Source organism: Enoplosus armatus, chromosome 12 (genome assembly GCF_043641665.1).
Source record: "Enoplosus armatus isolate fEnoArm2 chromosome 12, fEnoArm2.hap1, whole genome shotgun sequence".
In the NCBI taxonomy this organism is placed as follows: Eukaryota; Metazoa; Chordata; class Actinopteri; order Centrarchiformes; family Enoplosidae; genus Enoplosus; species Enoplosus armatus.
Genome location: NC_092191.1, coordinates 11,031,120 through 11,057,707, shown reverse-complemented (window position 1 = coordinate 11,057,707; position 26,588 = coordinate 11,031,120). Strand labels below are relative to the sequence as shown.

General features: G+C 40.4%; 1 protein-coding gene across 1 annotated transcript in view; it reads right to left on the bottom strand.

Moving 5' to 3' along the window:
* Window positions 1-4,518: 4,518 nt before the first annotated feature.
* The window catches only part of zcchc24 (zinc finger, CCHC domain containing 24), a 28,316-nt gene continuing 6,246 nt past the window's right edge, over window positions 4,519-26,588 (bottom strand). Inside the window, exons 3-4 of the mRNA XM_070916581.1 lie at window positions 7,063-7,227; window positions 4,519-4,652 (exon numbers count right to left, since the gene is read on the bottom strand). Coding sequence (XP_070772682.1) covers window positions 4,539-4,652; window positions 7,063-7,227 — 279 coding nt within the window. The 3' untranslated portion in view covers window positions 4,519-4,538. The remainder of the gene's footprint in view (window positions 4,653-7,062; window positions 7,228-26,588) is intronic.

Below are 26,588 nucleotides of genomic sequence, written 5' to 3'. Positions count from 1 at the left end.
ACCACATAGTCCAAGCAGACCTAATTCAATATGACTTTTATTCATCAAACTCTCAACAGCACTAAAGCACTAAAATGTTTTCCCAACTAACAAATAAGGCACATTTTGGAATGCCGTTTCATGGACATGAAAAACAGACCTGTGGTCTACTCTCGAAACCATGACTGTCCTTGTTTCCCAAAATCATTGTCTTCCCTACCTCACGCCTGTGTTCTATCCAATTCAAATATTACATTATTGCAATATTGCATTACAAACATCACAAGTGATACAGACAGTAAAGAATACAAACATAACTTTCCATATTGACCACATAAGTGTTAACACATTACATTCAGTAAATATGTATTATTCGTAGAGGCTACGCTAGCGGTAAATGAAATACTTCGGGACTAATAACAATCAGAAGTTGCTGATAATGTTAAATATGTACTGTAGCAAACTACTGTAAAGTATTTAAATAAGTATGCATCGCACAAAATTATATTTCATCCAAAACCAAACACATGCACATGCAAACTCTAAAATAGTTCTTTGTCACACACGCTTTCTTGACAAAAGTATACACTCCCTAAACTACTAATAACACCGTAACATCTTATAATAGTTTCTTGTCATTGCTGCTTTAAGCAAACTACATCTCACAGTTTAACGTGCTTATACAGTGGTGAGTATCCGTCACTAATTAAGAAAAAAAAAATCTGCATGTTAACACAATATATCTTCATAATATTGTTTACAAAATGAATAGGTGCGACTGTATGAATGTAAATGGCAGCTCGTAATTAGTTACATATAGCAACTGAATAACATTGTGGGTTATTCAACACTGATAACATCATAAAACAAAACACAAAAATACAATGGCTTATAGTTGAGAAAGGGTATTAATTATGTACCAGCTTTTTTTTAATAATATTCTATGTAGACATCAATATTTCCTTCTTAGTGTAACTTTGTTGCATATTCTATACAAAAAGTGTTGTAAAAAATCTTTCCATAAATATTTCTGCAGGATAACCCCTCAGATTATTGAAAAACAAAAAGGAAAAAAAAACTCCCAGCTTTGTTTATTTCTCAGCAATAGGCCCTTCTTCACACAAAAAGCTTCAATATTGCATAACACTTTAAAATAGCTACTATCCTTGAAAATGATGGCCATCAAATATATACATAAAACAGTCTTTCTTTGTCAGGGAAATAACTCTTCAGTTTTTGCAGATTGCTTTAAAAATTTTCAACATCTATTAAGTGTTCCAAAATACACATATCTCATTCATAGAAAATAACAAATTTGAACTGAAAAGGTATTAGAAAAGTCAAGTATATGTAATTCAAGACATTACGTCTGAAAGCAGAGATTTCTTTTTTTTTTGTTGCAAATGTGTCGTATCAGCTGCTTCCATTGGCTCTTGATTTGCCATTTAAAATGACCTACTCATAACATGTCTCTGGGCGGAATCAAACTCTCAAACAGGATTTCTGAATTACAATAACATTGTTACTTGTTTATGAGGTTAGTTCGTAAGGCATCATTGGTATCTATTCCTCTCACTACAGCCACATGGTATGATGTTTACAATAAGGTTCAGATGTAAAGACCTGTCAGGTTAGTGCCATCACGCAGAGGAAAAGAAAGACAATGTTAACAATAAGAAAAAATGGATTGTTCCCAACAGTGACGGGCTTAAAGGAGATATTAGGTCTTTAACTTATGGTAATGCTATGGTAACAGATGCACAACTGCCATGATTCCTTCTTTTAAAGGGGCACTCCACCAATTTTACTCATGAAGTTCAGTTTACTCGTCGCGGGGATTGCTACTCGGACTGTGAAAACAGTTGTATAATGTCTTGTGTAGCTCTGGAGGAGCTTTGTCAAGTCTGAAAAAATAACCCTGAGGATTTCAATTACAATTATGTCGTCATGGTTATCTCAACTTGGAGACATATTTTTTAGCAAAAAGCCTGTGTTACAAACTGGGGAGTCTGAATGATGTGGGCATTTGACAGTCCGCAAGGGGAAGTCCATTAAAAGATGCTATTGCATTATGGGAAATGTAGGATGCAGCGTTTTTGGACAAAAAGTAAGGACATCTCATCCTCTGCTGCGTTGATTTTGACTATTCTTTTGTGTCTCTTGTGCAACTACAATACTAAATCACTGGAGTGCCCCTTTAACTTTACAGATGGAATTCAGCTACATTTCCCCAAAACTGTAAGGTACCTTTATCAGCCACTGCAAACTCTCCCACTAAGCCAAGTGACCATGTATATTTTTTGACAAAACCTACGGTTCCTTGGATAAACATAACTACAATAGATAAAAAAAAAAAAACAATGAGTGAGGTCCACAGTTTCATGTGCAACTCCGTTCTGTTGTGAGGATCGACTAAGAAATAACATCTCTGTTGACACTCCATGACAACAGACCGCAGTAGGATTGTTATTGCCAGCTGGAAATGCTGTTTCAGCCCGTGCCTCCAATCCAGCAAACTGTGTTGAAGCGAACACCCAGCATGCCAGCTCAAACTGCTAATAGAGAAACTGCATCATTTTCTTGTCCTTTGTCACATCTTGAACCTGCATTAAACTTACTATGCATCACAGTTACCACATGCACGCGTATACTGCTCCAACTCCGAGCCTTTCCCCACATGTCTTTTCCCAATTTCAAATAGCCTCCAAGTCCTGATACTTCTGAATGATTTAAATCTTTTTTTAAGGCACATACAGTATACAGTATAAAATAAAGTCAACCAGCTTTTATAAGGCTAGAAATACAGTACATATAAGATAGTTCACAATTCCTATAACAAGGTTCCTTAAAAGGCAGGTTTCTGTAAGTCAAAACTACACGAATTTCCTCTGTAGTGCTTTAGGTCTGCATGGTGATATATGTAAACAGATGTGTACTTCTCTTCCTTTAAAGACATTGGTTCATAATAGTAGGCACTTATATTCATATTCATTCATAAAAATGAACATAAGTGTGAAGTTAATTCATCATCACTTTCAAACTATCCTTGAATCTTCAGCATCACCACATCACAAATCAGTCCTTCTATATCAAATCTTATCGTTATCTCTCAAACAACCTGAAAATCACTGCAGTTCTTCAACGCTTCACCTCCCACTAGACACTCTTTACACTGCAATCAGTTGTTGGACATAGTTTTGAAGGGTGCAAACCCTTGGAAAAGTTTCCATTTAGCTACACTGACTCCGCTGCCATCAATTGGCACTAAAATGTGACCTCAAACGTCTTTCTGAATCTCTTGCAAACAAACATCTCCTTTGTATTTTACTCATTTGTGGTTACAATCTAATCAGGCTTTACATGTGAACAACCTCTAAAATCATGTTTCAAAATGCTAATCAAATTGTGGCAAGCAGTTAATTTATTCAATGCTTTGAAAAAAAAATATTATACACTGGAAAGAAACTGTGGATGGCAAGATTGTTGTTACTGAAACTACTGTTGTTTTCCTAAAGCTCCTTCTCAGGTGACCTTCTTGTGATTTTGAAATGAGCTTGAATTTACCTATCTAACACTATAGATGATTGAGTATTTGTGTGGCAACAAAAATATTCTAGGGAGAGTGAATGAAACCTTATCTGTTAACAACGCACTAAATCTAGACGAGGAGCGACTCTACGCAGCTGAACCTACAGTAGTTTCTAAAGATACGTGGAAGCAGTTACACAATAATGTGATATACAAACATACAAAAAAAACATTTCTTTATGTCCCAGTTAAAATTAAAATTGCACACTAGACGACAAGAAAATAAATAGGCCAAATGTAAGCTAGGGATGTATGGCACATTGTCCCTCAGTTAATTCACAGTTAATAAGATGTGCTGCTGGCCCTAATACGGCAAGACATCATAGGCCTCGTATACATTATACCATCATGAGAGGCCCGGGTTAAACGTTCATCACATTACCACACACTTCACTTGGCAGGGAAATGGAAGGCAGATCTCTGTAAACACAAAGCCAACAAAACCCCAAGGTGAGGTAATCTATTGAGACCAATACTGTCAGTGACACCAATGAAATACATGCCTGGTGCTAATTCATCAATACAACAATTAGCTGTTGTTAAACATCGAGTTGGATCAATGGGGTTATGTGGTTTCTGATACATGAGGCATTCAAAAAAAGTCACTGATTTTGGCAAGTTTTTCATGAAGAGCACTTGGAGAGATAGATATTGATCCTAAGTTAACACGTTCCTCTCGTTCCTGGATGTAATCTTCAATACTGTCACTGGAAAAGAAGCATAATGACTAAACATCTGTGTTCCACGGGTGGTTGACAAGAGGGACAGAAAGAAGGGAGGGTTAGAGCTACCGTCTATATTTGAGGCTTCTGAGAGGAGGAGGGGAAGACGTGAGGAGGAAAGGACGTCATGTTGTGTGCAGGGCGGGGATGTGGGGAAACCTGGATGTGAATTGGGCAGGGAGGAGGTTAACAGCCTTGATGGAGGATGAGCAATAGGACTTGTTGCTCTCCGACTCCGAATAAAGATGATTATTGCACACGGCGGCAGTAGTAGCCCAGGACTTTACATTTCTCGCACAGGTGTTGCGGGTGCTCCTTACTCTGGTCAGAAACATCCAGGCCGTCCGGCTTCTCTAAAGGGCGCTGAGGATACAAGCAGAGGACCAATAATGAGTCATATTTAACCCTGAAGAGAGCAAACCAAGCAGCACACATACACAGCATAAAAAAACTCTGAGTTTTGCAAACAGTTTATTTGGCACCAGATTCAACTCAGCTAAACGCCTAACTACTTTGGCCTCCAACATTACTCCCATATTCTTCAGACCAGACGTGTACTAAACACAATTAGTTGCAGAGATATGGCAACGCACCATCAGCTCTGGAAACTTTCAGCACACTTTAACAGCCTGGTATTAAAGAAAAAGATCCAGTGTGCATTTGATCATGATGACCTGTATGGAAATATCAGCAAACTGCTACGGCAATGGCTTTCTTGGAATCATTATCGAGGACAAAGGGAATCTATCTGGGCCAGCACGTTTGGAGGTTGTTTTAACAATCTGTCTGGAACATTTTATTTCTCATCTATTGTTCTTTTCTTGTTAGAGCTTTTTGCAAAACCGCTATTTATTCCTAGAGGTCTAACTAAAGGAAACCAGGTTACCATGGGTCACTACAAGGAGATATTTCAGTCGTCTGCTAACGAGTCTGCCAGGAAGTATAGGGACTTTAATATCGGTGCGTCAAAGCCATTAGATCCTTGAAGAAAGCTGGAAAATCTGATATTTTATGGGGTCCCCTCAGCGGTTAGAAGGAAAAGGGTTCAAGCCTCTGTGCTGCAGGCATATTCCCTGTTGAAGTGTCCTTGAGCAAGAAACCCAAGCTCCAGGGAGTCTGCTCTGTAGCTGAGGAAGTGAAAAGAGAATGACCCCCTACAGCAATCAATAACTTTTTTTTTTGCTATGTGTGTTTGGCACAGAAGCAGGAAAGTTCTTTCATGTGATTGAGGGCAAAAAACAACAACAAAAGTATATGTGTGAATGCGATTTTAACCTAGAAAATAATTAAATTGCTGTTTGTGTGTTTCATAGTGAATAGGCTAGAAAAGCTTTCTGAGCTGGCATGCTTGCTAACTGTCATTACTTGCTAACAACTAGCTTTAACAGTCAGTTAGCATGTGCGTTTTTGAAAAGTAAGGGGGACATGTCCCCATCATACCCAGTGGGAATTATGCCCTTGGCTTAAACCAAATGCCCAGGGTGAAAGGCCAGTATATGTCCCATTTAAGAGGGACAAATATTTTATGCATGTGGATGGGATTGGAAAATACATATTCAGGTTATTTATGGGAATCCGCAGGGAGGGAGGGAGCCGTGCTGTGAGGTTGAGCTTTGATACTCGAGGACACAGAGGTTAGTGGTCCATTTCAAACGCTGACAGGGGGGAAATATGTTAAGTGGGTGACATTGCAAATGCAGGGAATTTGCCTGCCTGTGTGTAGCTTTGCCACAGGACACAGAGGCAGAGGAGAGGGAGCTTCTCTCACCAGCGAACTCCACGGAACAAAGTGGTTTTGATTGAGAAATACTTCTGGCAATGTGAATGCAGTCTTCCACCCACGCTTTTTAAAGAGTATAGTTAATATTCTTGGTTAAGATCACTCACTGATGAATATGCAAATGAATAAACAAAAGATTTGGAATAAATTATGCATGAACTTTCCATTGTCTGGGAATGTTATGACTCCTGAAGCCAGAAGTTAAGGATACATTTGTGAAGCACCGTCCCCTTCCTGCTTTATTTTATGTAAGTGTTAACAGAGTGGGGCATGGTTAGCCGAGGTATTCAGAGAACGAGCAAGGCCTCAAGCTGTAATCCTAATTTTATTTCAGGAAGTGGAATTGGAGGAATGTGGAAAAGCATAAATATTAAAAGATGAAGTGTTGAGTATAAATATATCTCTAGCTGAAGAAAACAGAGTGGATTCTTTCTCAGGCGATCCATCTCTTTAGTCAACAGGCTGTGAAGAAACATTTCGAGGTTAAGCCGAACAGACAGCTCACCAGCACGTTAATTCCCTCGGAGTGTTTGCTGTTCGGAAAAACACTCCACAGCATCTCGGTTATATGATTTCACTTTTTCGTATTATTAAATGTGAAAGGAATCTCTGCTGCTGTCTAAATTAACCCGGAGTTAGTTTGTGCCTGTGACCCATTAATAAAGACATATTTGTTTTAAGATTTGATGACATTCAGTAAATAATCCCAAACTTTTATCAGTCAGGAAATGTAATTAGTTTATTCAGTGCTGGTTTATTACCAAATAGGCAAAAGCAATTGTTAGTGGTATGATTTTTATTTTATTTTAATGAGGCCATCTGGAATATCCTCAAGACAATACGCAGCCACGCAAACCAGAGTCTGGATTCTGTTAACTTTGGTTGAGACGGTTTAAATCTACCACTTAAACAGAGTGTATGAGTAATGCTTTTTACTTTAAGACATTACTGCAAATTCTCAGAAAGTGAATGTCATACTGTAGCTTGCAGTACCTGTTTGTGTGGATAGACGTTGATGTGGCATTTGATACATTCTTGTCCCATGTTGGCCCAGGAGTTGCCGCTCATCCACTTCCTCTTACACTTGGGGCACTTGTATTCTCCAAAGCACCTCTTCTTCCCCTGGTAGGGTGTCAGCCCTTCACCTTTGGGTCTGGCCTGTAAAGAACAAAGCAAGGTGAGTAAAAATATATGCACATGTGGGGAAATCATTACTTTTACATTCTTGACCAGATAAATAAAACTTTAGGAGTGCAGAAAGTGTTTTTTTCTCATTCAATGCTGAGCTGTGCAGGGAGTTGAAGAATGACATTTTTAAGAGAAGCTCTGGACAATAATGGATGGTGAGCTTTGACAGCAGGGTGTGTCCATCCTTGTCGTGCTAATATATCCAACTTCATCACACAGCACACTCCTACACTCAATTTTGGCACAATATGTGGTTGTGTAATTGACATTTACTTCCATTACAGCTGTGTTAAATTACTCCTCTGATTCTCATGAGGGAGATGATTACGAACAGTCAGTCAGCCATGAAAAAGCACTAGCCTGAGGGCAATATTGTTGGGAGGAGCCGCTCCAATGACTTCATTTTGGCAACTTTATTTAGGCCACTATAACATTACTGGGGGAAAAGACTCATTTTTCCCCTAAAGGCATGTCACAAACAAACGTACTGCTGATGTCATCAGAGGGATACATCACAAACTACCCTGCATCCTGCCAAAACAAACCCAAATGTACAGTGATTAGTAAGTTTGTCAGAGCTTGTCATTATCAATTTAAACTCCATCATCATCATCAAAAAAAAAAAACACCCAGAACTTGCATCTGCCTAGTGACAGTCACTGTGCGCCTGAGAGTGGTTATTTTGGTAAACAAAATCCTTCCATTAGGGAGATAAACATGGTAAATAGCAAGGAATTGTATTCTTTTATTTCAAACTTTAAAAATGCTTTCATGCACAGATGGAAATCTGATATGACAGAAAGAAGTAATCTTAATGCACAGCATGCAACTGATGGCAGCTTTCCAGAAGGTTAGGAAAGACTCTGTGTTCAAAGTGAAATCAGACCTGTCCAGTCCACTCCTGATTCCCCAGCAAGACTGCAGATTGTTTTCATAATCACTTAACATTGGCTGCAAATTCCAGGGTGGATGCAGGCGGTACGGGGCAATGAGGGTGAGAGGAGGGGTACAATCTGTATCCCTGGTCTTCCCTTATTTTGTCCCAGCCTGTGTGTGAGTAATATGTACTTTAATCAGCAGCATCTGGCGCTGCCCTGACAGACGTCAGCACTTTGCATCAGCACCAGCAAGCCAGCCCTAAGTATGAGCGGCTGTGCTTCAATCTGGCCCCTCAACAGCATGACCTCAACCCCACTGTCAGCCTCGCATCTCCCACTGTGACAGCACGAATGGCTGGAAAATCTGATTTCTGCTGGCCTGCAGCACACCAGTCTATACACACTGACAGGGTTGTCTTGGTGCAATCAACAGGCAATCTCAAAGGCAATGCCACGGCAACATTTTGTTTGGATGCTCTCCTACAAATGATCTAGTTAATGTGATCCAACTACAAACAGGCTGCCATCTTAAAAAAGCAAACCCCAAAATAAAGCACTTTCTAGGTTTCCGCTGCAGTAAGACTAACCGCTATTCTATCTAATGAAATAAAATTGAAGTTTAAAAATAAAGGATGATGATAGTGCCAGGTGTGCTACCCAGGAGGTCTAACCTTAGCCCTCGTTATTCATTTGGAAATGAACTTAGTGAAATTTCCTGTTACAGCTGTTTTTTCAAATGTAAAAAATCTCTCCCCGATACTGCAGCCAGGACTCAGCAGGACAGAAACAGCACTCATCCTCCTCATGACCATTCCTCTCCCGCTCCATGCTGTTTCCAGGGTCTGGCCTTGGCCTTTGGCTGCGCGTCATGCTCTGTCTGCAGCTGAGTGCTTTCAGATTCGATACAACCCCCTTTGCAATCAATTTGAAGATGCTCCTAACGTGCATGCAGTGAACTGATGATCTCTCTAATCCAGATGAAAAAGTGGATGCAATGTTGGTCAGTTGTGTCCTAAGGAGGTTAATACAGTTTTCAAATACAAGAGAGGTGTGTATATATAAATGTAGAACTGAAAGGATTAGATGATTCATCGTAAATTAATCGTCAGAAAATGAATCTATTATGAACTATTTTGATAACTGATTAGTTGTCCATCTCCCCAATTTGATGATTTGAAGCTTTTCTTTTGTCTTCTATGATATTAAACTGAATGTCAGTTTAAGACTGATGGTCGGATATAACAAGCTATTTGAATGTGCCACCTTGGGCTCTGGGAAATTATAAAAGACACTTTTCATTATCTGATATTTTATCGATAAAACAATTAATACATTATTAATATGGACAGTAAATTGGTAAAAAAAAATGCACCAAAAATGTAATTGAAAAAGCACTGATTGAACTGATTTTTTATGTAAAATATATCACCCACGTCTTACAATACTACACTTGCAAATTTAGTTTGCACAAGTAATCCGGATCTTATTTGGACATTTGGAGTTATAAATCTGAGGATTATACTCACATTATGGACAGTTGTTGTCAGGCCATTGCAACACGTTGCCTCTCATGGAGGTCTTAGATAAAAAGCGAGTTTTGGTTCTGAAGTCATAAACTTTACAGCCGCAGTTGGTATTACACATTCCAATGGACACCCAAACACGTGGGAACGAATGTCACAATAACATCTGGACTGTTGTGCCACTACTGCCAGTAGAGGCAGGCTGGGAAATGTGGCGCCAGATTCAGGTCAGCAGCTAATGAAGGAAGCTTTGGGTTTCTTTACTCACACACATACATACATACATACATGGCCTGTCTGTCCATTTACATTTGTGCAGTGGATTACAAATCAAAACCCTCAGATGTAAACAGTAGAATGACTGAGTAAATGTTTTAGTTAGGCCTGATTTCCAGGAAAATAACCACGCTTTGCTGCCTTTAAAGCAACATTTACAAACCATTCACAATACACACTGTGCAATGACTAATTTAATGGAACTGCGTCATCACACCACACAACACTCTGGAGATGAGCCTGCACAGGAGGATGTGTTGTGTTTTCCTTTGCTCTCTACAAATAAAGCCATTCAAGCCCGTGCCAGGGTAAGAGCTAAGTGGACACATCTGAGCCATTTAGAGCATTTTAGGTGTCCGTAAAGTGGAAGCAAAGCTTTGAAACAGCAAATCGGTTGATGGCCTCCGTGCCAGGAGATGGCGAGCGGTGTTTGTCATATCACTTTAACAGTGCCGGCTTGCATTGAGTCAATGTTTGTTTGTGTCCCCGAGGCTAGAGCCCCTCGTGTTGAGATAAGGGTCAGTGTGTGTGTATGTGTGTGTAGAGGACAGTGTCCATAGAGAAGATAGTGTTGCTCCATAACCACAACTAGTTGACCACATCCTCCTTTGATCCAAATCACAGCAGGGACTCATCATATCGCACACACACATGCGCCCACACTACGGGTCAGTGAGCTGTTAAATGAAGCATATATACACACATGTGATACACACATTCACTGATGCAATCTCCACGCAAAACATGGCCACACACAATGCCTCTCTCTCCTCATGTCCCTCTGTAACACCCAGACAAAAATGCACACACACACACACACTCTCAACAAATTCCACATCCACAGGTTTTCATACACTCTTGAGACACAACTGGAAAGTCTCGGCGCACGGTTTCCTGCACAACTCCCACTCAAGAGTTTAGCCCTGCTACAAGGACCCAGATCATTCTTTGGCTCATATCGCAGGATTAATGAGCTCACAAACTGCATTAAATAGAATAAACAGAGCTGTGCAAGAGACAGCAACACAAAAAGAGGAGACAAAAATGAGACACAAGAGAACAAGATGAACAGAAACAGGAGAAAACTCATTAAGACTGAGGAGGAATTAAAGTCGGAGTTGGATGTTCAAGGATTCTGTAACGAAGGGTTTCTAAAAAACCTGCTGCTCTAGAATCAAGACTACGACATCCACACAAACAAACACACACAAGGAGAAAAAGAAGAGTGGACAAATACCACAAGCCCCACAGTCAACTGAGCCAACTGTGGAGAGACCCTCCAATCAGCCCCTCTCCGATGGGTGGAGAAAGGGAGAGAGAAACTGAGAGAAAGAGGGAGAGAGGGGGGAGGAAATCTAAATCCGAAGCAGATGGCCTCCATAGGGGAAGAACACGAGAAACACTGAGAACCGTCGTAAAATCCCTGCTCTGTTTTCAATTAGGCCATACATTTCAGAAAGAGAGAGAGAGAGAGAGAGAGGTGGGGGATAAAACAGCGTTAACTAACCGCTGTAGCTCTGGCCACAACTACAGTGGATTGTACTCATTATCATGTGGAGGAATGCAGAGACGATTCTCTGGAGGGGGGTCGATTTTAAAGACACATATGTTGAACAAACACAACGACATTAGGAATTTGAAGCATGTGCTCTTATGCAGGTTAGTCACTGAATCTGAAGAGGTGTGTTTAGCTGAGTGATCCAGGTCTAGACGACACCCACTGTGATGTCTTTGAATTTCAGGGCAATTCAGTTAATACCGTGAAATTGATTGAAAGGTATGCAGTCCAGGCATCCGACTCTGAAACTGCAGTTTGAATATCATTGTGCCATAAAAAGAAATTCTGCTCCAGTGTAAATCATAAAAAGATGTCTATTACTGACCGCTGGAAAAATGTGGTCCAGACCACTGTCTGAGGCCTAAAGGTGATCTTGCATATGTGTTGATCTTACATTCCAGGATAAGAGTAATGACCAGTGGACAGACACCAGACTGTATACTCTCAGACACTCGCCCAAAAACCTGAACCCTTAATCCTCTGTCTCCAGCAACAGGATAGGTTAGCCTTGGTTTAATATTAGATGTCCCTTCCAAACCAAACCTAAGAGGAGTCATTCTAAAAAGACCACTGTTTTCAAGGTTGTGGATATGGGATTTCATGCTTTCTTGACATATTAGAGGAGACATCTACCTACAGTTGTTCTGGGCTCCACATATTGCCCACAGTCAGTCCACAGGCAACAAATATGAGGAGACAGTGCTGACAGTAAAGCTTGAGTTTTTATGCAAATGTTACATGCCATTCAGCGGTTTGTCCGCCTCTACGAGAAAACAAGGGATTTGGTGGGTAAAACAACGTTGAGGCTTTGGAAAATGGTTTGTAGTAATTGTATGCAACCACTTTTCTGGTCTGGAATTGGAGAGCAGGGTCTTTGTTGGCAAACGCAGCTCAGCTATATATGAATAATGCTGAGTTTTTGACTGTTTGAAATTTCTTCAAATAAACCCAAACATCTGAAAAGAGAAATGACAAAAACAAAAGCGCTAAGTGCAGCATAAAGGAAACAAATGTAATCTTTATTAGTTCATTTTATGACATAAACATTAAACAGAGTAACGCCTCTTGTCCTTAAAACAGAGTAAAAAGACTTGATGTTCTTTAGGATAATGTGAGGTTCTTCAGCATGATTTGATGTTCCCATCACCGGCGCACTGTATATTTACATGATCACTGAGACCCAGACAGGTCAATGAGTCACAGCAAAGCCTACCATTCAGCAAAGAGAAGTACACTGTAAAAGAAATAGCTTGGGGTTGTTTGTCAGACCACACCAGAAGGAGCAGGAACGTTTCTCAGGTCATTTGGGTCAAATAATTCTTGCACAACAATTCTTAGTGCTCAGTTTGGTTTGGGTTGACCACATCAAGGCAATTATAATGTGAAACATAAAAAATATGCAAAAAAAGTCACATACTTTCACACATTACATTATCCTATGTGGTATTCCTATCCATATGGCACCTAGAAAAAGAAAGCAAACAAAATGCACTCATTGACCCTGCTCATTTACAAGGAGTTCTCTATTTTATTGAAACTGCTTCTTAGTCAAATCATTGTATCCTTGACCATTGCTACCCGCGTTATCTGACATCACAGCAGCTAAAGAATAAAGATCTGAGGATGCAGTCGTCAGCCTGTTAGTCAGAACTGAGGGCCAAGTGAGGGAGTGCAGATGGCCACTGCTTCAAGTCTCTCACAAGAATGACACTGTCACCACCTCAGCTGTGTGTCACTGCACACAGAACAAGCTTTTTTTTATTGGCTGTTTCCGCTGTTGGACTAAACAGCCCCGACCTCATGCCAGAACCTCAGCCAGGTGCATTATGGGGACTATTTATCAATCCCACCATGCACTACAAGCTCTAAATACAGCCACTGTTTTCTCTGCGTCTCTCTTTTTCGCTGCCATCTTTCTCACCTCTCTCTCTCTCTCTGGACGGCTCCTTTGCTGGTGCAGCTGTCTCTTTCTAATGCCTGTAAAGAAAAGTGGCTGAGGCTGAAAGTGACGGGAGGAACAGGTGTGCCGTTTAAGTGATAAATTTGCCCTCACTCGAGCACAATGCACCTCAGTTTAGAAAAACAATCTAACCCCAAATGAGCCTGCGAAGAAGAGACAGACAATATACTCATGCTGCCACAGGCTGGAGTCTGTTTAAAGAAACACAGTCAAATTACTGAGTAATGCAAATATGTTAATTGCAGTCAGATGCAATTAATCCAAATCTACATTTTGTGACTAATAATTACTTTTAATGACCTAAGACGTCATTGTGCATTGCATGTGTCACCCCAATAAATGAGGACAATGTTTGTGACACTTTATTTAAGTTGCAAAGTGATAATTTCTAATCACTTTTCTCCAACTCTCTCAGCCTTTAGAAACAATTGCAGAGTTATTACAAAGCCATGTTTTTCAAGTATCCCAGATAGAGCTGCCATAATCCTGGCTCGCTGGCTCAAGCCCCAAACTGCTGGGCTGCTCCCCAGCGTTCCGTAGCGCTCCGATCACTAGCTAGCATCTGGAAACCATCAGTGTAAACAAAGGAGCAGCGGAGGAGCTCAGGCCCCGCTCTGCCTCTCCGCATCCCCCAGGACATCACTCAGAGAGCAACACAAGAACACCAAACCAGCCCCGAAACCTGCGTGTGTATTGCATTTCCACGTGCGTGTGAGCGCGTGCGAGTGTGTCCACGCGCATATCTTTGTCTGCTCTTGTGTCCTCATCTCAGGATCTGTGTTTGGTTTGGCTGCAGTTCAGAACGAGATACATTTACAGATACAACGGATGGGGTTCAGTCCACAATGTTAGCTTTGAGTCTTTTAGAGTTTTTGTTTGGTTTGCTCATTAACCATAGCATTTCTGATAAGACTTCTAATTGCTTTAATGTGGTTTCAGTTAGCGTGCTAGCCTTAGCGGTCTGATAAATGCTACAAGGGGGAGAGGCAGGAACCTGGATGTGGTTTCAACCTGAGAACTGGCTCTCCTCTGTGAAACATCAAAAAAGGATCAAAGCATCAATCATGCCTGATCCTTCTCTGAGACACAGCAAGGAAATCTTTCCTGAACTTTTCATGAAAGTGTTTCTGTAACCATATATCTATTAATCATGTGGTTTGGTCTTTTTCAGTATAGCTGAAACCTCCATGATGTGGTTCATGGAGCTTTTAAACACAGAACCTCACACTTAAGCAAACCCTATGATGCTTGTAAACACACACCACAGAGGACAGCAGGGTTGAGCAGTTGTGTCTCCAACCTGTTACAGCAGAAGAGATGCCAGTTATCAGTCTGTATGAACATGAATGTTTTCACCATAGATGTGGTTTTCACTTTGCACATGCAAATTTAGTATATTTATTTTCCTGAATCGATAATCAGGCTTATAATATTCTCAGTTTACTCAACAAAAAGTGCATGTGTGCCTATTGGGCTACATACTTCTATATAATATTTAATAGTTAAATATTTCAAACAAAAGTGACTTATTGTGTATGATGGTGGAGATCACTGTGGCTGGTGACTGTCTCGTATTCCTTCCGTTGCTCCACAGCCCCGCTCATAAACTGCTGAGATAAGCATTTTTATCTTGTAAAGTTGTCTCTAAATAGAAAGTGCAGCATTACACAATCACACACACTTGGGTTTGTGCAAACCACCAGGCACGCAAAAGCATGCATGCATTTATCCCTACAGACATAACTTTAATGCAAACTTTTTCAGACACACACAGTACAACACCAATGTCACGTCATTGTTCTCTCAGACTTCACACATCAAACAAATGGTGCAGATGATAAAACCCATCTAAGTCATACAACATGAAGAAATGATCATTTAAGCCATACTGTCTTAGCTGCAATTACTTATCAACCTCAATGTTATTCACAGTAGACACAGTGGGTTCGGACTGCAGGAAACCACTGCACGCTCATCATTTTGGTCTTCCGATTTTTTTGAGGTGCAGCTCAAAGTTGACGCAGTGAATCAGGGTTGCAATTAGTCTCGCATATCCACACCTATCTCCACACAGAAAGGTCTGGCTCAACCCATTAAAAGCAGCAAATTCTCATGAATAATGAATAATACTAGATAATGCACATTATTAGTACTATTAATAAAATCTCAACCTAACACTGCTGCTTATTTTCTACTGCAAAATGTAATGTATTTATCATATAATCTGTTATCCATGTCCATTGATTCCTATATTACTGAGCTACATAAAGAAAACAAAAGTGATGAATAGACATTAAAGCTATTTAAATGCCCGGGTTATTCCGTCACCTCGTTCATTCTAAGCGTGGTGACAAGCAGAGAGCTGGCGTAACAGTGCTACGTTCAAGAAGCTATTTGTAACACTTTCCTCTGAATGGGTGCAAAATATTTAGATGCACATCTAAATGTAACACATCAAAGACACTTTGACATGTAAGCTGTCAATCTATAACATGGAAATGTCCTTATGTATTAATAAAATAGACTCACCAACAGATTCATTATTCTATTCTACTATTAGTCAGCAAATTGTATGTGAGCTGCATGACTTATCCTCTCAGTTTCCCATTATTAGTCAGTCACTCAACTAGCACTCATCTGAACCTGCACTTCACCCATGTGGGTCAGGGTGCTATTCTTAAAAAAGGTTTCATATTCTAGAAGCTCTTTATTTTAGCTATTCATATGTGCTTGACATTTCATTACACTATAAAAAGCAGTTTACTCACAATAGCACATCCCAGTTGTTTCCAGGTCTAAATATGCCCATGAGGCATTTGTGCTGTCGTAAAGTCTTTTGCTGCATTTATTCTCTCTCAGGTGGAACGTGTGAAGGGAGGAAAAATATGGAAAGGAACCATAACAATCTTAGTATGTAATCAAATCTATAGCTATTTGAAAGCTTCGATCTTAACAGACAACATTTCCTAAAAGGACCACAAACTCACAGTGCAACAAATATCACGGCCTGAAGCTAAACATTTTTAAATGAGGAGACACGGTTACAAGTTTTCTCCAGAGTGGGTCTCTGGGTTCACAAGAGATCACAAGTCTTTATAAATGGCTTTGTTATCTCACAGTGATACAGAGGGGAAGATTTCAAGAGGACAACCACTCCAACTGTTTTAAAGAATAACCACAAGTCCATTTCCAGCTCCATGGAGACGCCAAAATAGTTCATTCTAGGAAATGGCCTCTACTTGGCAGAGTGAGTGCACTGCGTATATGTGTGTGTGTGTGTGTGTGTCTATGTACTGTATGTGTGTGTCTTCTCCCAGGAGAGATTGATACTGTGCCACAGTACACACAAAAAAAAGCTTTCTGTAATGATCTTAAAACAGAACGAGTGTCTAGGTTTAACGTTTTCTCAGATTCTAGGCCCGTAACTGTACCGGGCATATCACTTATGTTTAGTCTGTTCTTTGACATGCTGAGATATCACACAGGGAAAAGGTAAATCAAGACAGCTGTAGCAAAGATAAAACATCCCACAGCTGTCAGTCATGTAGATAAGTGGAGACATTGTGCCAGAAAGTATAAAGTATTTTGTGCTTTTAAATGGCATCAATGCCCACTGAGAAATTGTTGAAGCGTATTTACAAGAATAGTATGCTGGATCATAAAATAGTTATGGTTTCAATTGTATCTGTATTTGTTCCTTTCAAATAAAATAAAGAGCAAAGAAATAAAGGCAGGATTGCTGCACTTCTGCAGTAATAAAAACACATATGGCAGAAGTAAAACACAAGATTGTCAACTTACCCCAAAGACCACAAAAATACCCCCAGAGGAGCATTTTTTATCAGTTGAATAAGATTAGCTTTTTCTTTTTTTTTTACTAACCTAATAACACCCATGTGTTTCTGACTTTTGACAGTGGCTTAACTTAGCAGAAGGATCATAAAACATTTTCTAGCTGTAGGAAACAATGCAGCATTCAATTACTGTATTGTGAAAAGAAAAAGTTAACATTACAATATGCTGATCTGTTGATTTAGATTAAAACAAATCTCAGCTAAGTCATCTTTAATGATGTTGTTGCTTACAAATGAAATTTGGTGACCTGCAATCTCTGGTTGTTTTGATAAACTGGAGGTGGAGGTCTTATATTATGAATAGTTGTAAGCAGCTGATTTCAATGTTATGACAATTAATACGCTCATATCTGATTTAGTCCAACCAAATAATGAGAGGATATTTATCTTCAAGGACATTCCCCCAAAAATATATTGATTGTGGCCCCAACAGACCTGTGCCCCAGTTCTTTTCAACAGGCCTGCCATACAATGCATGTAGGCAATACAGACATACATGCACATGTGCATACATGTATGTGTGTGCATGTGTGTGTACGTCAAAGTTTTCCTCCTCAGAAACAGACCCACGTCATTCGTGTCCAAGACAGCTGCAGAGGCATATCACCATGCCAGCGCGCTCTTTGCCAAAACCCTATTCCCAGATTCCTAGATTTCCACAACCCAGCTTCCCTAATCGGCCACAGATCTCAGTGTCATGTTCTTGGATGACTGATGGATACCCCTGAGAGTCAAGCATGTGGGTGTTTAGCTTCATACCAACACTCTTTTGTTTTAAAGCTGATGTTTTCGACAGAATCCTTTCTCTCTTCTCCTGCTTCATTCATAGAAAACACAACTACGGGCCAACTGGGCCTTGGAATCTGTCCTGGTTGAACCCAGAAGCTCAGTTCCATCAACGCACCAGATTGACATGGACTCTTTTCACAGACATAGGATACGTTTACCCTACTCCTACACTTACCATATTTACAGGGCGTTAAGGGCTAATGCTAAGTGGGGCCGTGGGTGTGAATGTCCCCCCTGCCCTCTCCTAGCCTTGGACTTAGCTACGGTCCCACTAAGCCCACCGAGCTGTGCAGCTGCACAGCAGCGTTGGGTTACCGGGCCAGTGAATGACAAGAGCAGGTTGGGTGGCAGACTGGAGCATACAGAGGTGCACAAAACATTTCGTCATCTGCCACAGGACGATCATACTACTGCTGTCTATGTTTGCATGTAATGCCTGTAGTTGTGTGTGTGTGTGTGTGTTTGTGAGTGTGTCTGTATATTCCTGTGAGTCCCTCTGCCAAATATACTGTACACGTGTGTTGCTAATCTCAGTGTCACTTGGTGTCAATGCTATATTGGACCTATGGCCCTATAAGGTTTCTCAATGCTCTCGCTATAAAGGCTCTTTCTCAGCATAACTCCTCAAAAATAAAATATGTTGACAGGTAGTGGCAACATCTGTTTTTCACAGTGAGGATGGTTGAAGAGAGAAGCTGTCTGATATAGCATGTCTCCAGCATCCCTGATAAGCCTTATCTGTTTACAGAGCAGTCTCTCCTCACTCTCAGTCTCTGTCTCTCTCTTTTGGTAGCCTGAGTGAGTGAGTGTTAGAGCAGAGACAGGCGCAGGGCCTTCAGAGCCTTTGCTGCGACTGGAAGGAAGATCAGGGGTCACCCTGTAAAAACATTCCCATAGTGCACCTCCCCCCCCCAGCCCTCATCCCTGCCAGAAACTTCCCGACATACTACAGGGCTGAAAGAGAGGAGGGACAGAAAAAGTTTCTAAATGAAATGCAGGTTATTTTCTTTACAGTAAGTAAAGGGGCAGTCACCAAAATCTATTTTCACTTGAAAGTTACAGAAGCACTGCATGAGACCTGCAATTAGACTTGAGTTAGAGGGAACACACTGTGACAGTAAAAAAGCAAGTAAATCTAATAGTATAATTAAGAAAGTATGTTATTTTCTGGACAAACATACCCTTATGAACTGGGATAACCGACCCACAGTGGCCTCACTTTACCACTTTATTTCTTATGCTGGTACGTTTCATTAAACAAGCCTGAGTTCATATGTTTTTTATTATCCTTATCTTTATTTATTAACTATTTTCCTCTTTAGACAAAAGTCTAATGAGTAGATACATATTGCATGTTCATATTCATGTTACTTTTCATAGTACCAGTACCTTATTGCTAGGATCCTGCAAGTGGAACAGTGGGCAGTAAAGGATTAAAAAGGATTGAACCTCTGTTATTTCTGCTTCTTTTATTACATAATCTACATATATCTTGTGAATAGTATTTTATATTATCTAACAGAGGTAATGAATAAGCCCTCTGTGGGCTCTCTCTGCACATTACTTTACACTGTTATTTTTATCTCCTTTGATTTTAACTCAGAGCACATCACCACCACAACAATATACTGCTGATTTGGGCTTGCTTTTACTGAGTACACACACCCCTGTGTCGCCACAACTGTATTTCAGTCTATGGTTAACACAGTCCTGATTCCTGAGAGAGCTGGAGCTCCTAGGCTGCCTGAGAAGGACTTCAACGTACTTAAACATAAAGAGAGAGAAAAGAACACTGTTGCATAATAAAAACCACAGAAAGACCCCTATAGTCTATATGTTGACATAGACAAGCAGAATGTATGGGACCGCCTGTGTGGTTTGTTGTTGTAATTTTTTTTTTATCTGTAAGATCCAAGGCTCTATCCAAACACACTTGAGTCTGACGCACCACTGTGATGCAGTGAGGGCCCTGCTGGGCGAACAATACAGGCCTGCCTTCCTGACCTCTCTGTCTAACAGATCCTACAGACATACAATGACTGCCTTAATTACCAGCCTCCATTCCCACCACTTGGGTTTTCCCCAATGGTGCCCATTCAGAACCGCAGTCTCTCCCTAAGGTGCCCATTCAAGCGCAACACAAAGCCAGCAGTGTCGGTCCCTGATCTCTTGACACCAAATCCAGTCCTGTGTGCCAGCACTCGCAGCTTCACAGTGTCTTTGCCTGTCCGTCTGGTTGTCCGTCCTCTCTGTCAGTCTGTCCCATATCATGGAGGAATCTCTGTTGTTCACATGTGACAAGAATTGGTGCTGCTACGAGGGGCAATTAGTTCAACTACATACCGATCAACCAGTGGAGATAAGCACGAAAGTTAGTTGCCGGTCTGATGTGGATTTATGAGTCTGGTGGTTTAGTGTGTGGAACTCTGAAGTTTCGACCTCTATTTTTCACAGCTTACTAATTAGTTAAAGCAGAGAGAGACGAGGTTACGGTAACGGTCAGGGTGTACAAAATAATGTAAACACCTCATGAAGTGTCTGGGAAGTCTGTAAAGTAGCTTGATCGGATTAAATTCCAATTATCTGCGTTTGTCAGCTGTAAAAGAAGTTTGGCTGTCAGTCCTTATCAGATATGTAAGTTTTATACAACACCATGAGAAAAAAACAAGAGCCAAAGGGACCAGATCATCTGAACCCAAACTGCTGCACCTAGGGCTGAAAATAACCATTATTATCATTTGCATCATTGATCTGCCGATTATTTTCTCATGTTATCGTTTGGTCTATAAATATCGTCTGTAAAAGATCAGAAAACAGAAGAAAATGCCCGTCACAATTTCCTTCCTGCTGTGAAGATATGTGTATTTACACGAGAAGAGGTTACAATATTAGCATTTTGTTTGAGCTAACCAAGCTCTCTGGCCCTGGTGTGCTAACAGGACATCATGCTGTAATGAAAATCTGACCTTTGACCCTCTGATCTCTGCCTCCACCCTCAGTTAAAGGCGAACCATCCTGTTCTAGTTCCTGAGGACTCAGTGTACAGCTGCTGACCCCCATAACACTGTAGTTGTGTTAAGAGCACAAGCCAAAGTGTTGTTACTGTACATGTAATGGCTGGTGTTGTTGCTATCATTCTTACTATGATCAAATTTCTATTATCCTGACATACTGTAGATGTTCTGGCTGTAGACGTGGAATGGTATTCAGCAGAAAGGTAAAATGTTACATCTTTGAAGGGGTGTGTGCCAAGGCTAACCCTAACCCATAAGACATGAAGAAAATAAAAGAGACTAGATTCTAAAATGAGTGGTGACCTGGTTTCCCTCATGCTGCAAAGACGTGCTTACATAAAGCAATGTGACGGGCAACTGCCCCAAACACAGTATTGTTTATTTTCTTTTATTAACGCCAGCCTTCGTTTTACAGTGCTGGCTCAGCGACGTGACAGGAAAAAGATTCATATTATTATATAAGACACTTTCCAAATTAAGCTAATAGAATCATCTGGCAAGACTTAGACAATGCACCCATAGTCTGAGTGTGAAAGGGAGGACTAATCAGATGATAGAAGGTGCAAAATCATATGAGATGAGACAACTGATGGACTTAGTGTCAGCTTAGTTTCACCTAAAAGAAGCTAAATCGTATCTTTTGACTTGGGATAAACTGACACTAAGTCAGTAGATGGTATTTTGTGTCTTTATCCTGATGATTCCATTGTCATTTCACCATATTTCAACATTTAACCCGAGAGCAGCTGTAAGTCTACCTGACTGGTAAATGTAACAGTGCACTGCCTCCCAGAGATGGTGTTAGAGGTGTCACAGTTACCAAAACAGGAAGTAGTGCAATTGTTGTCTCAGCAAAATCTGAGAGGAAGAATGGGATTTCTGTACAGAACATAAACCAGCTGGCAGGAAACCGCACTTTTATCATTCTTTTAACTTTGATTTCCTTTCAGGGGAAGTGCCCTCACTCCCCTTTTGCTGGCTTGCTGTCTCTCAGCTCTCATGCCCTTCTCAGGCTTTTGAGCCATACCTTCTCTGTGTCTGACACAGACAACCTCAATAGCGCTCCATGCCATGGCAGTGACACATCCAAATGGCCTGCCTGCCACAGCAAATAACTGCAGCCATGTCAGAATTGGCCCCAGGGTACAGAGATCATGGGGGTAAAATGTGAAGCATTCTCTCATGACAAATGTTGAAGTGTGACTGTGGTGTTGAAAGATTGTTTATCGACAGGGTTAACAAACTGCTGGATGCATAAAGAGAGAGAGAGAATGAAGCAAAGACAGGAAGACAGAAAACAGCTGGTGGAGGCCGAGGAAAATGTAAATACATGATTTCCCTACAGATATCTTTCAGTGAAGGCAGGAGGTTGGTTAAATAGGGATTAGAAAAGCTAAAGGACAGATGTAGGATCTATGCTCCTTCTCCTCCCAGGAACATTAGCCTCCAGGGGACAGCTACGTAAAGCCCACATAATCTGTTGAACTATTGAATAATCAGCAATGAACTAACTATCAAAGAGGGTTAGAAAGCTATTTTAGACAGTTTAACAGCATGTTTCCAATACAAATGTTTGGCCAGAGGCTTGAGGCGGAGCTGCTATGAATATGGGATAGAAGCTGCACATGGGAATATCAAACTGGTCTTTAGATTAAGCAGGATTTTTTTTGTTGAATGGAAAATGTGGATTTTACAGGAAGCTACAGGTTATGAACCAAATTCGCTGCAAAGGGTGAGGAAGAAGTGTTTAAATCCCAGGACCAGCTGGGAAACAAATGACCTGGGTGAAGTGAATCAGACAGCTTTTTCCTCATTTTACTGCAACAGAGTTACCCACAAGCAAGGCACTTTAACTGTCTCTGATTAACTGTTACAGCTGGAACGCCAACAGTTTAACACCATGGGAGCACTCTTACCCTCCAGATGTGAATGTGGTGGTAGTCTACCCTGCTTTTGCAAATATTCAGCTGGGACTTTTACATGAACAAAAGACATACCCACACCCAGCATACTTCTTAACTGGTAAAATACATTAAGGAAAAAATAGATAATGGTACTGCTTGTATCCTTCAAGCATTTTATTTTTAATGAATGTGTTTATCTTCAATTACAAGCAGAGCATTTTCTCAAAAGTTAAGTCTATTTGTGCCCTAAAGAGCACCAGTCTTAAGATCTTGACAAGAAAATTGCCTTCTGTTCTATTCTACAACCCCTAAAACCTTCCTCAGTAAATCTGACAGAGAAAAGGTGCATGATGAAAACGCGGAACTCGTCTACAGGCTTCAACCTGATTTAATTAAGACTTTAATATTAGCGTTACACACAGCAGGAAATTGGGTGTGCCCACACAGGGCTAAACTACTTGTTTTCCAAGAGTGAAGCACACAGACAGCGCTGTGCATACATGTAACACTGGTAAATTATAAACCTACAATGTGTATTTGGCACATTATCCCCCCCTTCTCTACCCCCATCCCCTAGCACAACAACAGACTGAAACATTAAAACAAACTGGTTCCACAATTATCCCAATTCAGAAGAGGATCACTGCTCTGTCAAAGGCAAACACTGAAAGATTTAAAACCAAATACGTTTTACGAAAACACGAAACAACAACCACTGATGTTTGTTACGGTAGACAAAGTGGGCCGCAGTAATGACATGTCATTAAGTTTATCACCACCGAGCAAAGGAAAAGCACACATTTTGGCAAGTCACACATTACTCAAAGCGTGATTTGCCTCTGGTGTGAAGAGGGAGGCCCTCACTTCACAGCTCGCCTTAGGGCTCCATGTTGACACTGTTATGGGAGATTATGGTGACCATTTGTCACAAAGGACAGACTGCTGCTGAAATTACCATTGCGTAAGGTGTGAGGTCCATCACAGTAATTGGCATATGGTCAGATACATGCTCGAGGAGATACAGGCGTGACCAAATCACAGGCTTGACTGACTGACAGGGACTGATGAGTGGAAATGTCAGCACTTGCACTATTAAAGTGAAACAGGACATCCTTTTAAAGTTCATCTTATTCATTCAGCAGAGTGTAGTAACTTGAATGATTTAATTACACCACAGTCTCACATGGGACACATTTTGGTCCACGTCAACTCACTGTAAACATTGTGCCAAGTCAGATATCACTAAGCACAGGAGAATTCAAAAGAAAAAAATAAGAAATGTTCGCTATATACAGACATTCAACAGACATCATTATTTATATAGCCACCACTATTTGAACAAAAGGCACATCATCCTGGTGCAATACAGAAGGATCTGTATGTGGATCAATTAGCTCCATGTGTTGCTTCTTTCCAATCTGCCCTCCCTGCTCTTTTTTTTTTACAGATGGATAAAAATATTCCATGTTTAAGTGTAGTCATTGGCTTAATGTATATGTATGTAATTTAATTTGTCTCACAGCCAGCCACCACCACATTTTTCATCTGTATCTATGCAATCCAAGCAATGAAGAATATGCAGACGCAGCAGCCTCATATAAGACGTTTTTCATTGCTACAGTGGCACTTAAAGCAAAAGTCCAACATTTTGGGAAATATTTCAGTAGCTTTCTTGCCGAGAGTTAGACAAGATGATTAATATCACTCTCACACCTGTCTGCTAAATGTGAGGCTAAAGGCAGCAGCTGGTTAGTTTAGCTTAGCAACACGACTGGAAACAATCCTATAAAGCTCACTAATTGACACATTATATCTAAAATAAAAATGAATAAATAAATCTTCTCATTTCACTCATGGCAAGAGAGCTAATAACTGTATTTCTGTCAATGCTTGAACAGCTTTGGTTATTTTACATAAGAGATTTCTGCATTTTTTTGTTTTGTCTACTTCTTTACTTTGTGTTTAACATAAACTTTGATTGCTGCAAATTTAGAAATTTAAATTTGATATTATATAGAAATACTTCTTAGATTTGAAACCGCATTTTTGGGCTTCAACAGAAATAGGCTAAAGGGTGAAAGTAGTGATGAATGTTATGTCAGTTATTTTTGGCTTTTAAGCTTTTATAAAAATAAGTATTCTACCAGTTTCTCAGAAGAATAAAAAAAACATGCCCAGGAAACTATCATTCTCGGACTGAATCAGGGGAATGCACTGCGACCAGGAGTGGGGTATAGTAACTCAGGAGTCCACTGTAGCTCAGAGACACACATAAAACACACACAGCAGCAGCAGCCACCCCCACATACCCACAAACCTGCATTCCAGCAAAGACATTTTCCATGAGTTAATCTTTCTACAGGGAGAAATAGCAAGAAGATGTCATTCAATGCATCATTTTGATCACTCAAATTGGAGGTGGGGCCAACTGTTGAGAGGATTAGTCCACTGAACAGAACCAAATCATGAGTGCAAGTGGAAGACATCTTGGACGGGGGCCAAAGCGTGGCAGTGAGGGGCATTCTGCTCATAACTGGGGGAGCGACCTCATTTTCCGAATAAAAGCCAGTTTACATAACACCTCTGTCCCCATGACAGGGAGCACTGGGCAGCTGCTGCCAAGCCTGTGGCTTTCACTCACCAACAAGAGTTCCCTAAAAAAATAAAATAATTCTCTCAGCACAGCCACAAGCCTCCTCTGTGCGTTTCCAATATTAATATGTTATAACAAAAAAGTCTTAAATTTGAAGTAATGCATAAACACTTTAGTGACCTCAACTATTTAATTACCTAACTCTCTCAGAACCAAGCAATGGAAAGGATAGGGAAACCAACAACTACAGTGACTGAGGTGATGGATCCAGCGCTGTCTAAATCTTCAAGTCATCCTTGGCAGAGGTAATGTGATTTTCATATGATACAATCTATTGATATTAAAATCTCAATTCAATTTGAGGATATATCAATACAATTGTATAGAAAATAACCTGGCTCAGTCATGGTAAAAGAATTAACACATTTGAACCTCTTTTAAGAAGGATAGTTATTTTCAGGCCAAATCTTAACCCTCTAATGACAACAGCTTAGTGCAAAGTACTGGTGCATGACGGATGGAGGCTGAACAAGAACAGGAAAAAAGGTAAAGCAAGTGTAAAGTAGTCTTAGGTGAGTGTTATTCTATAGTTTCTTTTGACTTTCCTACAAGTGCCACAGACAGTGTAGGCAAGTCCATCAGTTCCTACTGAAGTAAATCTTGACAACAGGTCACAAATACATAGTTTCATTTTTAAAAAGCATAACTGATTTCCTAAAACTGGGCAATTTATTGTTTTGGCAAATGTTACTCAAACAGGTGTAAATGGTGCATTTGTTGGGGACTATTTGCAGCTGTGGATTAACACACATTTGGTGCTCTAATTAGTATTTACAGCAACAAGGGTGTTTGGGGTTAACTCAACAAAAACCTACAGTACCCATGTCCATCAGATTGAAGGAACATGTTATCCATTGAAATAGTGGGGCTCATTAATGTGTTTTGGCTTGGAGGTCTACAGCAGCAGAGGAATAAGATATAT